Here is a 14,309-nt window from a genome sequence, read left to right on the forward strand (position 1 = left end):
ATGTCTCAGGGGTCTGCGAAAGAAAACTGTGATCAATCCAAAGTGTGTGAATATTCACACTTATAACTCAGAGGGGTCCACACCTTTATTTGAAATTTCCAAAGGGGCCCGCACGTCCATTCAGAACTTTTTAGGGGTCTGGAAAGGAAAAAAGGTTGAAACCCACTGCCTTAGAGCATTGAAAGAAGACTTGGTATGTGGTTCAATAGGAAGCAGATGGAGCCTCTTTTTAAACAGCTGTAACTGATTGTGGTTGAAATAAGCACTCCTTCCTTTCCCTCACTCCTTTGCACATGAAGCTCATGAAGTTTCCATGACAATGTTCTTTTGCTAAAGGTTACAACCAAATTATACTTGATGGCCATATCAACGAGGGGTCAATATAAATTTCAGCTTTGTTGAAGCGTAATGCCGTAGGAGCAAGTAATTCTGGCCAATTACTGGTTGGCTTTTAATGCAGAGTAAAATTTCAAACAGTTATTCTGTAGATGCAAGTTAACGTGCTTACGATTGAAAAGAGTCCTGTTACAAAGCTGTCACTAATTGGTAAGGAATTCTTAGTTTTAACTGGACACGAGAGGCTATTCTGATTAGGATAAAACTTCAGTTCTGGCGATTTGCCTTTTCTAGGAACAAAATTTCCACTTCAGATACTGGGGCAGGGGGCTGGACTCGAAGATCTTCTGAGGTCCTTTCCAGCCCTAATGTCTATGTGTAATGTCTGTGAGATACTGGGAATACTCAATTTTACCTCTAGGTAACGAGTGAGATCTTGCTAAAACGTCCTTTCTCTTTGTCTAGCATCACTCTAGAACAGTGGTTGTCAGCCGGGGGTACACGTACCACTAGGGGTACTTAAAAGGGTTGTAAGGGGAATGCAGAACAAATGAGAAAAAATTACTGGAGGTGCACCAATACATTGGTTCCATATTGGATTGGCACCAGTATAAGGAATAGTGACAGTATTGGCAATCAGCTTTTTTCGGTTGTGTGGCCAATAATGTGATTGATAAATGTCCTGTGCATGCGTGCAGCCACAGCACAGCACACAGGTGGTCAGGTGTGAAGCGCAGCAGCGTGGAGAGCCGCTGGGCCCGGCTGGAAAGTCTCTTGTGAGGGAAGGGGGAGCAGATGGAGGCTCCAGAGATGCGGGCGGGAGTAGGGCAGAGGCAGGCAGTGCATGGTTGGGACAGCGTGTAGCAGAACCATGGCTTGTCTGCAGGGCGAGCGGGGGTGCGGTTCTTGCCTACATGCACCCCAGGAGGGCATGGGGGGGTGCATGCCCCCAATCTGCGCACAGGGCAAGGCCATGCTGCTGCTGGGGCTGGGGGTGTGCCAGGTTCTTTCTGGCAGGGGGGCTGGGGCGGGCAGCAGCAGTGCTGGGAGGGCTATGGCAAATTTTGGGGTGGCTGCAGCTTCCCCCTCTCAGTGCCACCACTGCCTGCCCTGAGCGCAGCCCCGCCCAGCCCCCTGCCAGGAAGAACCTAGTGCTGTCCCAGCCCACAGCCACAGCCTGCTCTTACACCGCACAGATCTGGGGGCACGTGCCTGGTGTGTATTATACATGGAGACTCAAACCCCAATATTCAGTGCCGTTAGCCAGCTGAAGGCATTGCCCTCACCACTGTTAGAAATTTGCCCTGAGCTGGCGGTCAGAGTTGGATGTCAGCCAAGAAGAGAAATGTTTTTATAAATTATTAGTTGTCTTAATCCAAACGTTAAAATAACTTAGCCCCATTCCCAGCAGCAAACTGAAGTGGGGGCTGCTTTGCTTGTTTGGTTACTGGGAGATGCAGTGGAGAGGGTATAAACCATCTCAAGGCATCTGCACTAAGCCTTGGAGAGGAGTCTGGGTGGTGTGAATGAGGCTACAAAAAGAGATGCCACTTCTCTGAAGCTTGAAAAAATGCTGACTTTCTTGTGAGGACCTGAAGATCAAAAGATGAGTTCTGCTCTGTACAGGTCTGGAGACTTGATTACACCCTTGCTCATTGGGTTCTTATTGGATGAAAGCAGAAACTATAGGCTGACCATTGAGCAGAGTGTGTTCAGCTCCATAATGTCAGTGAGACTTCAAATAACCTGTGTTCATGATCCAGAAGAAAGCTGGATGTTTTGTGCTTCATTTAAATAACAAAGCCTCCATTACTGCTGTTTTTTGTGCTGCCAAAGACTGGCATGGGTTGTTTTTTTTGTGGGTTTTTTTTAAAGGATCGTCACTTGGCATGCAGCATGCACTTCTAAACAGCGCTGAAATTTATAAGCAACTCTACTAAGTGTAGGTCACCTGACACTTCATTTTAAGATCCTGATTTCAATTGCTTGTAAATCTGCCAGACTTTTGAAACTTCCCATAGCAGATGTCTGCTGCAGGCTTATTTTTTGTAGTTGTTGAAAGGAAGAGAGCAGCTTGAGAGAGAAAGGTTAAAAAAAATTACACCTATGTTGCCTTTTAATGTATTTCACGATCAAGCGTCTGGAGGCTTCATCCTCTAGAGAAGACACCTGAAATATGTCAGGGACGTCACCCTCCTGCTAGGGATGAGCCTTTTGTTCTCAATGTGACATTTTGCCCAAGCTTGGCCATGCTCCAAGCCTATGAAAATCATATTTGGCTTTCAGACTGCGGCTCAGGTGACCTAAGTGAACATCACCCACTTGGCATCATCTCACCTGGTATCCAGCATCCACTGCCTGCTTGGGAGAATTAGTTTAAGTTTATTCCAGATGCACTGTCAGTCTGGAGTGTAGCTGAAAAACCCCTGAAAATTTGAATGTGGAGCAGGATCTGGCCTCTGCTGTAAGCCAGAGTGTTTGTTAGGAGTTTACAGAGCACCTGGGTGGTTTGAGGTAACTGGCCATATAACTGAAAAGCTTTGCCCCGAGAAGAAAACTTAGAGCTGCTGTTCCAGAAACCCGTGAAGTCATCCTGCGTATTCAGCTGTTACATTTTTTGTCATGGAAAGTAGCCTAAATTAAATACAAGGTAAACGAAGTATTTGGCCAGGGGCTGTGTTGTATCCATGCTACATATTTCTCATCTCTTCTGGAGCTGGACACTACATGGGATAAAAGAAAAGCAAACAGCAGCGACTCATTGATCATTTCAAGCTTAGATATGTTGAGCACATGAGAAAACGTACTTGTACTACGTGACCCTAGTTTGGTGCAAGTTTGACACTAACCAAACAAGATGCCATCATCAAACAAAACGTTACCTTCCTTTTTTTTTTTTTTTCATAATGCATGTCAAATTTCTGCCATAACTAAGCCAATCTGCATATTGTGGTTTCATACCATTCAGTTTAATTATTTTCAGTGTATTGTTGTCCCATGGAAAAAGAGGGGCAGAGGAAAAAAAAAGGTCCTGTGCCTCTTTGAAAACATAAGAGCAAAGGACACATGTTTTCTATCACACGTTTAAGGCCATTAAAATATAAGCCTTATTTATCCCCATATCCTCTAGCTATGGGGAATTTTTAGAAAGGGGAAAGAAAACCTTGTTTGCGAGTATTTTAAATAGTGGTAAATATGGTAAAGAGTGTCCCTTTTGGGGAAAGAGAACATGTTTAGTTAAAAGGAGCTGGGGCTGTTAATCTGATCCTGTTTCCTTTGAAACAATACAAACAAACAAAAGAGGAAGGAAAAGAAATTGCAGCTTTGTCTTCAGGGTTGGCTTGTACCTGCTGAGGGAGAGAAACACAGCACAGGCTCTTAACCCCTTTTGAGACCTGACCCAGCATCGACCCATTTAAAGTGTTGCTTTTAGCAACCCATTTGGGTTGGGTGCAAGACGCAGGATTTGTGTGGCTAGTCTCTTTTGTTAGAACAACTGCATAGTTGAATTCTCGGACAAGCTTTTGAGCACCAAATGCCCTTGGGTCACTCTTTGGTCATGGCCAGCCATACTGCAGAAAGTCTTGGCTGCCTAAGCTCAGAGCCCAGGAGGCTAGAAAGATGGTGAAGCTAGCTGCATGCAGGAGAGTAAAGTCAGGTCACATCTTGACTCTTTGGCCCAGATTACCAGGCTTCTGGGTATAGTGCATTGGGGGTGGCCTTTGATGCAAGTCCAGAGCACGACCTCTTGCCACCACAGCTTGTGTGAAGTACTTTAACTGTTCTGTACCTGTGCCCCTCTCCTTGCCTGCTCTATCCAGGAGGTAGAGAGAGGCGAAAGATGGAAAAGGACACATTAGGGAGTGAGTACCGGCAGCGACAGGTCTCCCATTTCAAGTAGCAGCAAGAATGTAAGTGAAGCTAGACGTAGTGGCGATGCTACCACCACCTCCCTGGGAACTAGGAGTGAAGTCAGTTGTGCGTGTTCAGGGGGCTCCCTAACAGGGAGCCCCTATTCAATTTTCTGTAAAACATGTGCATCACAGGACTACCTTGAAACTGCTGTGCCGTGGTAGGGGCTAGAGTTAGCTTTGGGAGCTCAAGGAGAGCTTCATAGAGATGAATAAGGATCTAAAAGGTTACATGATTAATTGTTTAATTGATACGCCCAGTGATAACCAGTTAGCTTACCAGTTATCATTTTGCACGGGACTGGGCACAGTCCGGCAGGGAGGGGAAGCCATGCAATGCCCCAGCAGGAACCGGAAGATGGCAGGGCAAGGCAGGAGGGAGGGAGGCAGAGGGGAGGGGCAAGGTGGGACTTGCAACCACCCCAGAATTGCCAGCCAGATGTTAGCACCGTGACCCTTCTCCTAAGGATGCTCTCTGGCACGTGGCCTGCTCTTTTCTCTCTTCTTGGTTGTGCGCTGAGGTGATAAAAACCTTCATAGACCTCAACTGTTCCTCTACTCTACTTGAACAACATGTGTTATTAAAAAAAAAAAAAAAAGTGTGGGGGGGGGGGCTTGTGACTCGTGTTGATGCAGATCCACCTCCTTGCATTGTACCATAAGCTGATGCAAGTAATCCTGCGCTAGTCGTTGCAGGCTATGCTTGTCCAGTGAAGAGTAACTGAAGCGCACAGAAAAGACAAATGGGAGAATACAGCTTTGAGATGCAGCAAAGCACGTAAGACAGCACATCTCTTGGCTAGCTCTCATTTCTGCTTGGGTTACGGCAGTCTGGAATCAGACGTACGGTATAGTCCCAGTGGCTCTTGGCAACATCGGAGGAAAAGGCTTAAGGTTTTGGAGGCTAGACTGTTCAGATAGAGGTGCACACAATCTAGAAGATCAGGGGGTCAGTCTGCATTAGTTTCTGGATGGAGAATTAAGAGGGTTGCAGATTCTTGCAGTTTTAACGCATATGTTTTGATTTGCTCTTTTTCCCCCCTTAAAGCTTTTGTTCTTGGAGTGATGTCAGTATGTGACAACTTTTGTTCAAGAAAAGTGTATAGCTGTCATGGTTTCAAAGGAAAGGCTGAAAGTGTAAAACCTCAGATGCTCAAACCCAAATAACACTAATCAGTATGTGAAAAGCACCTTCAACTTTTCAATTATAGGTCAGCTTTGTGACCTGGTGGGCTGTTTTGAAGGTTTTGGGCTTGGCTGTGTTGTCATAATTGTGTAACCCTTTTAAATTGTGCCAGTAAAACTTGGTCATGACAAGTCACTACTGGACCGGTCTTATTTCCCTGGGACTTTTCTCCCTTTCTCCTGATGTGTCATTCCTTGGATCACATTCTTTGCAGAAGGCATTTCCCATACCGTCGAAGCCATCTTTTGCAGAAGGCTGACGTTTATGAAAAAATCCAAGCTCGCCTTAAAAGTGCACAGGCAGCCTTCAGACACCTGAGGAAATGAGTGTTCAAATATCGTAACATCAGATCTGAAACCAAACTTATGGCTTATCAAGCAGTCATGATCCCCCACATTACCGTACAGTGTTATGAACAATGTACAGGAGACATCTCAAATCACTGGAGAAGTACCAACAATGCTGCCTGTGGAAGGTGTTTCAAATCCAGTGGGAAGACAGATGCACCAACACTAGTGTCCTCTCGCAAACAAACACCACTAGCATTGAGGTGATGGTCATCCGACATCAACTTCGCTGGGCCATGTCTGACTCCAGACACCCAAAGCAAGTTTTGTTTTCCCAGGTTAGTCAAGGTGTACACTCAAGAGGAGGGCAGAGAAAGCAGTTTAGGAATGTCCTCAAGGTCAGCTTACGGAAAATGGAACTTCAGCGTCAACTCGTGGGAGACTGTGGCCCAGGACCACCCCAAATGGAGGAAGAGTCTGCTGCAAAGATCTCGGTATTGTGAAATCTTACGACGACGACAGGAAATGGAAAAAGCAGGAGCAACAGAAACAGCGTGTCACAAACTGAATCCAGAATCCTGGGCTACCCATCCCTCACGGAAACACATGCCCAAGTTGCAGCAGAGTCTGTCAGTCACGAATCTGCCTCATCAGCCATCTTCAGACCCATAGATAAAAGCAGTCATGGAAGACTATCATCCTCAACTGCGAGGGATTGCCAATGATGACCCTTTTTGTGTTTGTACAATAACTGATGCACTGGAGTGCTATCAAATTTTTCCCTTGGTTCTTTGACTTTCCAATTTGACAATTGCTAGTGGCCAATTTCTTTGTAAGATGAGCAGCAAAATGCATGTGAAATCTCTTTGAATTGGAGCAGCTGTCTGTGCCGAATAGACTCCGAAAAACTTGTCATCTTGTATAATTTCAGAATGATCTAAGTGCTTTGAAAGATTATAAAATACTGGGAAATGAAATCTACATTTGACATTATTTAAAAGCAGCTTTTCAATGGAAGTTGTGAGAGGGGGACCACAGGTATATCAGTCTAGGAAAAGAACACCCGCTTTAAAATACATAACCTTAGTACAGGGCTAATTTATTCAAGTAACACAAATTTGACAACACTGGGCAATTTATTATATGGAATACAGCAACCGAATGACAGAACAACCTATAAGCAATCTATAAAGAATGGCTAGAGTTCCAGTTTTAGATTTGATATCGATGATAAAGCATCGTCAGTAGCCTGGTGTGGGTCTTCAGTGCAACCATTAAAATGATAAATAGGGCACTCCTCCGTAATATATGCTATAGTTTGGAATTTGCCACACTCACACATGAGGTCTTTAATAAAATTCCATTTATGTAGTAGGTAGTTGCATCTATCTTGTCATGTACGAACCCTGTTCAATGTTGTCCAGCCCCACCTTGGTAAAGCAAAACCAGGGATTTAGATGTGGGGTCCATGATAAATAATTTGTTAAATTTATGTCAGTTGTGTTCTATTGCTGGGTCCATTTTTCCTTGATGTTAAAATTTTCATCAGCTCTTTTCCTGCCTTTGAAATGGCCTCTTTGACTTAAGCCTTGGCTTGTGGGGGATCATTAGGTTCCTCAAAAATTGTTAGCAGATTGAATGTAAGCAGTTTTTTGTAGACTCTTAAGGTAGCCTGTTTACATCAAAGATCAGGAGGAAGGATATGTGATAGAGCAGACAACCAGGGAACAGGAGTGGATCTGCAAGTACCCGTTTCATTCATTTAAGAGTCAGTTGGGCTCATATGAGTGCTCCTGCCCCATTATGTGTATGGCACCTGCCACTCTGGCCAGATCCAGCCACTCATGGATCCATGCCACATGTGGTGCAGGTCCCAGACCAGCTGGAGCAGCTGCCTGATCAGGTATGTTGAGGAAGGGTAAGTGTGGAGGGGGGATCCATGGACCCAATCCAGACAAGCCCCATGCTGCTTATCCAGCCAGTGAGGCCAAATGAGTTTGGCACCCCTGGTGTATGGTCTCAGACTAATTTGGATGTAGTAAAATTAATAAGGGAGCCAACATCAGTGCCATGCATTTTGAGAATTTATTTTCAGGTCACATTAGACTGCTCATAAATAATGAAAGCTGGACTCTATAGTCTAGTGGTTGGTATAGTGAAAATAAAAATAACTTATAGAAATGTCCTAATTTAATTTTGCAGGAAATGAATTGGTCATGCTCAATCTAACAATAATCAGTCAAACTTATGGATTCCAAAGTCTTTGATTTATGCAGTCTAGCACATACCATACTATGGATTTTTACAGGTACGGTTATGAAAATAGAAAGCATTTGTTACGCTGAAAGCAGTGAGCTAGCATAGTGTAAAAATGTTAGACTACTTCAACTGTCTAGGCTAAGAGCTCACAAGACTTTTCTCTTTCAGTACATAGAGAACTATATAAAGGTACCCATTTAACTCTGACAGGGCAGAATCTAGGGTAGCCAACTATCTGTAAATTTGTGGGTGGTCAGTGAAAGAAGCTAAAAATATATATCCATAAAGTTCATTAAGAAAAAAAGAGGCCTCAGTAAAACAAAAAACCGAGCGCCTCAGAGCTTGATTGAAGCGCTGTCCCTGACCAAGGCTGGATGTTGAAGGCTGGAGAGAACAGTGCCACCTGGTGTCTGAGTGGGAGTACAGCACTCTGCAGGGAGCATGGTATCAGAGGGGCCCCACCGCTTGCTCTGAATGGGCAGGGCGACAAAAACCGCAGTTTTTAAATAAGGTACCATTTTTGCCTCCTGCCACCGATTGGCAGAGGGCGTCTGGCAGCCCCACTCCTTGTTGCTGAGTGGCCAGAAGGCAGAAATAGTGCCACATTTAAAACCATGGTTTTTGCCTCCCTGCCCAATCAGGAGCAAGCAGTGGGGCCCCTCCACCAATCAATGGCAGCGGGGGTGGGGGGCACATGGGAACTTGCAAGATTAAAGGCACCGCTATGTACCCCCCTTCTGTTGCAAATTCGGTAGGTCCCTAATGATGAAGGAACAGATGTCTTGCACTTTTATAGTTTATGGTGTAATATTATAGCTGGTAAAAGTCTGTAGGATAGGTCCCATAAATCTAATGAGAAATATAGGATCCATCCATTTATCAGTGATCATTGCACATACGTTCCTTGTTTTTATAGGTGTTTCAGTCCTTGCTGTAACATTCAAGAGCGTTTTCTCTGATTCACTTAACCAGATAATCTGTGGCTTTGAGATCAGTTAGAATGTCTCAGAGAAATAAAGTGACTAAAAATGGTCTGAAACAATTAAGCAGAGTAGATTGGAGTCGCTCAATTTACTCATCCCTTGCCATGTTGGATACTTGTAATTTTTAGATCAAGAGCAACAAAGGGAAAAATACCACTACGATAGAATCAGTAGATATAATTGCATGTGGTGTCACCCTGTGATGTTGTCAAAGCATTGGATTTGGAGCTCTTTGGAAGTACTTAAACTCCCATTATTACATGTACTATGTGTTACAGCAGCTCTTTTTAGAGGCGATTCTGCATGCTAAATAGCTCCTGAGACCACTAAAATTATTTGTTTTTTGTAGAATCAATAACTTCAGTCAAATTGCTTCCACTCCTTCTAAAGACTAAAGAACTAGGATTTTTCTGAAATTATATTGGCTCCTTTTTTTAAAGATTTAATTATTAGGTTCTAAAGGTCTTGTGTGACTGAAGGTGGTATCAGGAACTAGTTTGGGAAACAGAGCTGCACTGTCATTGAGTGGCTTTGCAACCTAGGGCAATGTCACTTTGTTCTGTTTTTTCTAACTGGGGATGTGTTTAATTAACCTCTTAGTAGAGCCTTAGCAGAGGAGGCTGAGAAATGCTGGGTAGGAGCCAAGTATTTCCATGAGATTTTGCTTAGAAAAAATTATAAAAGGTAAATCATATAAAAGGGAGACAGTGATCATCGCTTGCTGGAATTCACCATCCAGCGTAAGGTGGCAAAGGGCTGCAGCAAGGCAACAGCCCTAGACTTTAGGAGGGCTGACTTCAACAAGCTAAGGAGGATAGTTGGGGAAGCGCTGAGGACCCAGAGGGGAAGGGAATCAGATGTCGAAGGTGAGTGGTTGCTCCTTAAGGAGACGATCCTCCATGCCCAAAGGGAGGTAATCCCAACAAGGGTCAAAGGGAGCAGGAGGGCACATAAACCCCCATGGCTCACTAAGAGCATCCGGGAATGTCTCCTTGCTAAAAGGGAGGCATATACCCAATGGAGAGATGGGGTCATCGCCAAGAAGGACTATGTTATAGTCGCCCGAGGATGTAGGGGGGCAGTCAGGAGGGCCAAGGCAGAGTTGGAGATAGGACTAGCTTCCCGGATTAAGGACAATAAGAAGTCCTTCTTCAAATACATAGGGGGTAAAAAGAGGGTCCCGGGTAATGTGGGGCCCCTGCAGGACACGATGGGCAACTTAGTCATCACGCCAGATGACAAAGCTAACATATTTAACGATTTCTTTGCCTCTGTCTTCCTAAGTAGGGACCAGTTCAGCCACCTCCCTGCTGGGCCCCCCTCGGGCCCCGAGAGAGACACGCCTGGGCCAAGGGTTAGCGAGGAGTTAGTTAGGGTACTTCTGGAGAGGCTGGACGTGTTCAAGTCCGCTGGTCCGGACGATCTTCACCCTAGGGTTCTACAGGAACTGGCTGAGGTCATTGCGGGACCCCTGGCGCGGCTCTATGAGCACTCGTGGTGCTCTGGCGAGGTGCCGGAGGACTGGAAGAGGGCCAATGTGGTCCCTATCTTCAAAAAGGGAAAAAAAGAGGACCCGGGAAATTACAGGCCAGTTAGTCTGACCTCAATCCCGGGTAAGCTCTTTGAAAAAATTATCCTGGCACACATCCAGGAGGGCCCTGCGGGGGAATGCATGCTCAGGGGCAACCAACATGGGTTTATCAGTGGCAGGTCTTGTCAGACCAACCTGGTGGCCTTTTACGATCAGGTCACCAAATCATTAGACGCAGGGGTTGCTGTGGATGTAGTCTTTTTGGACTTCCGGAAGGCTTTCGACACTGTCTCTCACCCTGTCCTCATCAAAAAGCTGGGAGACTGTGGTGTCGATGCCCACACGGTCAAATGGGTCGCCAACTGGTTGGAGGGCCGCACCCAGAGGGTGGTAGTGGATGGGTTCTTCTCGGCCTGGAGGGATGTGGGCAGTGGGGTTCTGCAGGGCTCGGTCCTCGGGCCCGCACTGTTCAACATCTTCATCAGTGACTTGGATGAGGGGGTAGAAAGCACCCTGTTCAAGTTTGCTGATGATACTAAGATGTGGGGGGATGTGGGTGCACTAGAAGGGTGCAATAGGCTACAAGCTGACCTTGACAGGTTGCAACGGTGGGCGGATGAGAATAGGATGGGGTTTAACACTGATAAGTGCAAGGTGTTGCACATGGGGAGGAAGAACCGGCACCACACTTACAGGTTGGGGAACTCCCCTCTTGCCAGCACGGAGACGGAAAAGGATCTTGGAGTCGTCATTGACTCCACGATGAACATGGGCCGGCAGTGTGGGGAGGCAGTCAAGAAGGCCAATCGTACCCTGTCATGCATCCACAGATGCATCTCGAGCAGGTCCAGGGAGGTGATCCTCCCCCTCTATGCGGCACTGGTCAGGCCGCAGCTGGAGTACTGCGTCCAGTTCTGGGCGCCACACTTCAAGAGGGACGTGGACAATATGGAAAGAGTTCAGAGGAGGGCCACTCGTATGATCAGGGGTCAGCAGGGCAGGCCTTATGAGGAGAGGCTACGGGACCTGAACCTGTTTAGCCTCCACAAGAGAAGGCTAAGGGGGGACCTTGTGGCCTGCTACAAACTGGTCAGGGGGGATCAGCAGGTATTGGGGGAGTCCCTGTTCCCCCGTGCGCTGCCAGGAGTGACCAGGAATAACGGTCACAAACTGGCGGAGGGTAAGTTTAGATTAGATATTAGGAGGCGCTACTTCACAGTCAGGGTGGCTAGGGCCTGGAACCAGCTTCCAGGGGAAGTGGTGCAGGCTCCTAGCCTGGGGATTTTTAAAAGGAAGTTAGATGAGCACCTTGCCGGGGTCATCTGACCCCGGGGCTCTTTCCTGCTAAGGCAGGGGGTCGGACTAGATGATCTACCTAGGTCCCTTCCGACTCTAGCTACTATGAAACTATGAAACTATAAGATGACCTTTTTTTCTTCTTACCTGATAAAATATATTTCTGAAAGAAAAAAGTCTGTGGTATGATATTATATTGCACGTAGAATGTTTAAAAAGAATTATGTTTGGAATGAGTTACCACCCGAAACTTTACGCAATGAATCACTGATGTGAGTAAACTCTGTATTAATCACCTAGAGGATATCTGATGAATCGGGGGAAAAAAAAAAAAAACCTTACACAAATTGAGTAGAAGGTCTGAAGTTTTTTAACTGGAAATAGATGATTTATATGCCAAGGAGGGTGGGAAGAGAGAAATCTGTGCAGGAGTTCATGGGAGAATTACTAATTTTAGAATTAAAGACAAAATGATGCATTGGCTTTAAATTACTGAACTAGGAGATACTCTTGTCGTCCTAAAGGATTTAATAAGCAAATGGTACTTGAACCAAAAAGCCATTGTAAGAGGTCATATTTTGCAAATGTATTTGCTCTCATTATACATCTGCATTACACAGCTCCTTTTTTCTGATTATTGTCAAAAGTATTTATATGGTGAAGTGAGTTTGATAGTTGTGCGTAAACTTACGTATAGTGATTTTTTTTTTCTTATTCAACAGGCCATCAGCTGTAAAGGTCAGCACAGTATCTCTTACACATTATCCAGAAACCAGACGGTTGTAGTAGAGTATACACATGATAAAGATACAGATATGTTTCAGGTAAGACTTTTTTTTTCCTTTTGTTTTGAGCTGAGCCAGTATCTGTTAAACAAAGCTGGTGGGTATTTAGTTCCTTACAAAATACTACAGTAGAATGCGGAAATGGCACTGAAATGAAGCACCTGATGCATTTGGTTAAATGCAGAGGCCTAGTAGAGAGGGCTTGCAATAGCACTGGAGTGATTAAGGAGCAGAGCACAGAAGGGAACGAAGGGGAGAAAACAGAGCGGCCCAGGATGGTGGGGAGAGGGAGGGGAACGGAACAGGGAGCAGGAGATGGGAGCTGTGCATCGGCAAAGACATGGGTGCTGTGCAAAAACAGTATGTGGTCATGATTTGCATTGAATCATAGAGCCTGCACACAAGAAAACTGTTGAGATTTTACAAACAACTTTAATTCTGACATTTCTTAACTTTTGAGCATTTGACTTTGCAAACAGGAGTGTTTTTGTAACGTAGGTTATTTTTTAATCTAATGCTGGTGTACACAATGAGTTGTAGGAAGGGAAATCTTGTATATAGTGCAGGTTATGCGCTCGGAAGACCAACTTAGTAGTCTTTTCTTGTCAAGGCTGCACGTTCATGGTATCATGCACGTTCATGGTATCAGTGGTATCTCTAATTAAAGCATCTTTGAATTAATGCATCCCTTCAGTTCAGTCTGTACATTGAAAACTTAAACATTTCTGTTATTTCTTTTCGTGTTCTTTTTGCCAGCAGTGAACATGACTGTCCAAATGATAATATCCTCTGCTCTGCTTTAGTTGCTTTTCTTCCTCCATGTGTGAACAAATCTCCCAGTGGGATGTAGTGGTGCATGAATTCTTATTATGTCCATTTGATGATTAATGGAAGTGTGATTTTTCTTCTGTGCTATAGTCTTGCTTCTTTTGCCATAGCAAACAAACATTGTGATTCTTGAGTTGATGAGAATGGATGAATAGCCTTTTCTAAGATGACTAAAGAAACGGAAATTTAACTTGGATACTTAGTGCCAGTTTTTCCATCTAGAAACCAAGCTATAGGTTAGCATACAGTATTTACGTTCCAGTCTTTTAAGTGTTTATTTTGCATTTCCACAGTAAACCTTTTGCAAACAAAACTGGACTTCCTCAATAGCTGGATAACAGATCAGTGGTGCTCAAACTTTTTAGACTTAAGGCTCCTCTTGTTAAGACATGAGGTATCTTTTGAAATGTGCCAGCTTGTAGCTTTTGCTTGGTCTTTGACTATAGAAAAATAATAGAACAGTTCTTCTGCAAAGAACTCAGGCCACAACAGAGCAGAATATTTATATTTTCCTCTTTAAAATCTCTGCATTTATTTTGTGAATCTTGGGTAGGTGTTTGCATGCCTAACCGTGTTAATATTGTGCAACAACTTTAAAAACCCCTGTCTTGTGTATGCCAGCCAGATCCCATGCATGGGGCCATGATATTTGTTCTCTGGGGCTTGGAGATTTGCCGAAGGAAAATTGTGGCAGCATTAGTTGCAACTGCTGCACCACCTCGAAATTTCTGGACCCTTGGGAAGGAAGCCCTGTAGGCTAGATCACAAGGCTACACAGGCCAGGGGTTGAGCACCCCAGACTTAGATCACTAGAGCCTCTCTGAATCTGTCCAGGGCCAAGAGGTAACAAAGGTGTCCTCAATTCTTGAAATCCAAAAAATGAAAAAGATAAGATGGTCTAGTTGTT

General features: G+C 44.8%; 1 protein-coding gene across 1 annotated transcript in view; it reads left to right on the plus strand.

The window, feature by feature from the left end:
• Nucleotides 1–14,309, plus strand: part of PELI2 (pellino E3 ubiquitin protein ligase family member 2) — a 119,189-nt gene that overhangs the window by 84,331 nt on the left and 20,549 nt on the right. Inside the window, exon 3 of the mRNA XM_090034263.1 lies at nucleotides 12,512–12,613. Coding sequence (XP_089890389.1) covers nucleotides 12,512–12,613 — 102 coding nt within the window. The remainder of the gene's footprint in view (nucleotides 1–12,511; nucleotides 12,614–14,309) is intronic.

Source organism: Crocodylus siamensis, chromosome 2, assembly GCF_052110815.1.
Source record: "Crocodylus siamensis isolate JL-2025a chromosome 2, ASM5211081v1, whole genome shotgun sequence".
Classification (NCBI taxonomy): domain Eukaryota; kingdom Metazoa; phylum Chordata; order Crocodylia; family Crocodylidae; genus Crocodylus; species Crocodylus siamensis.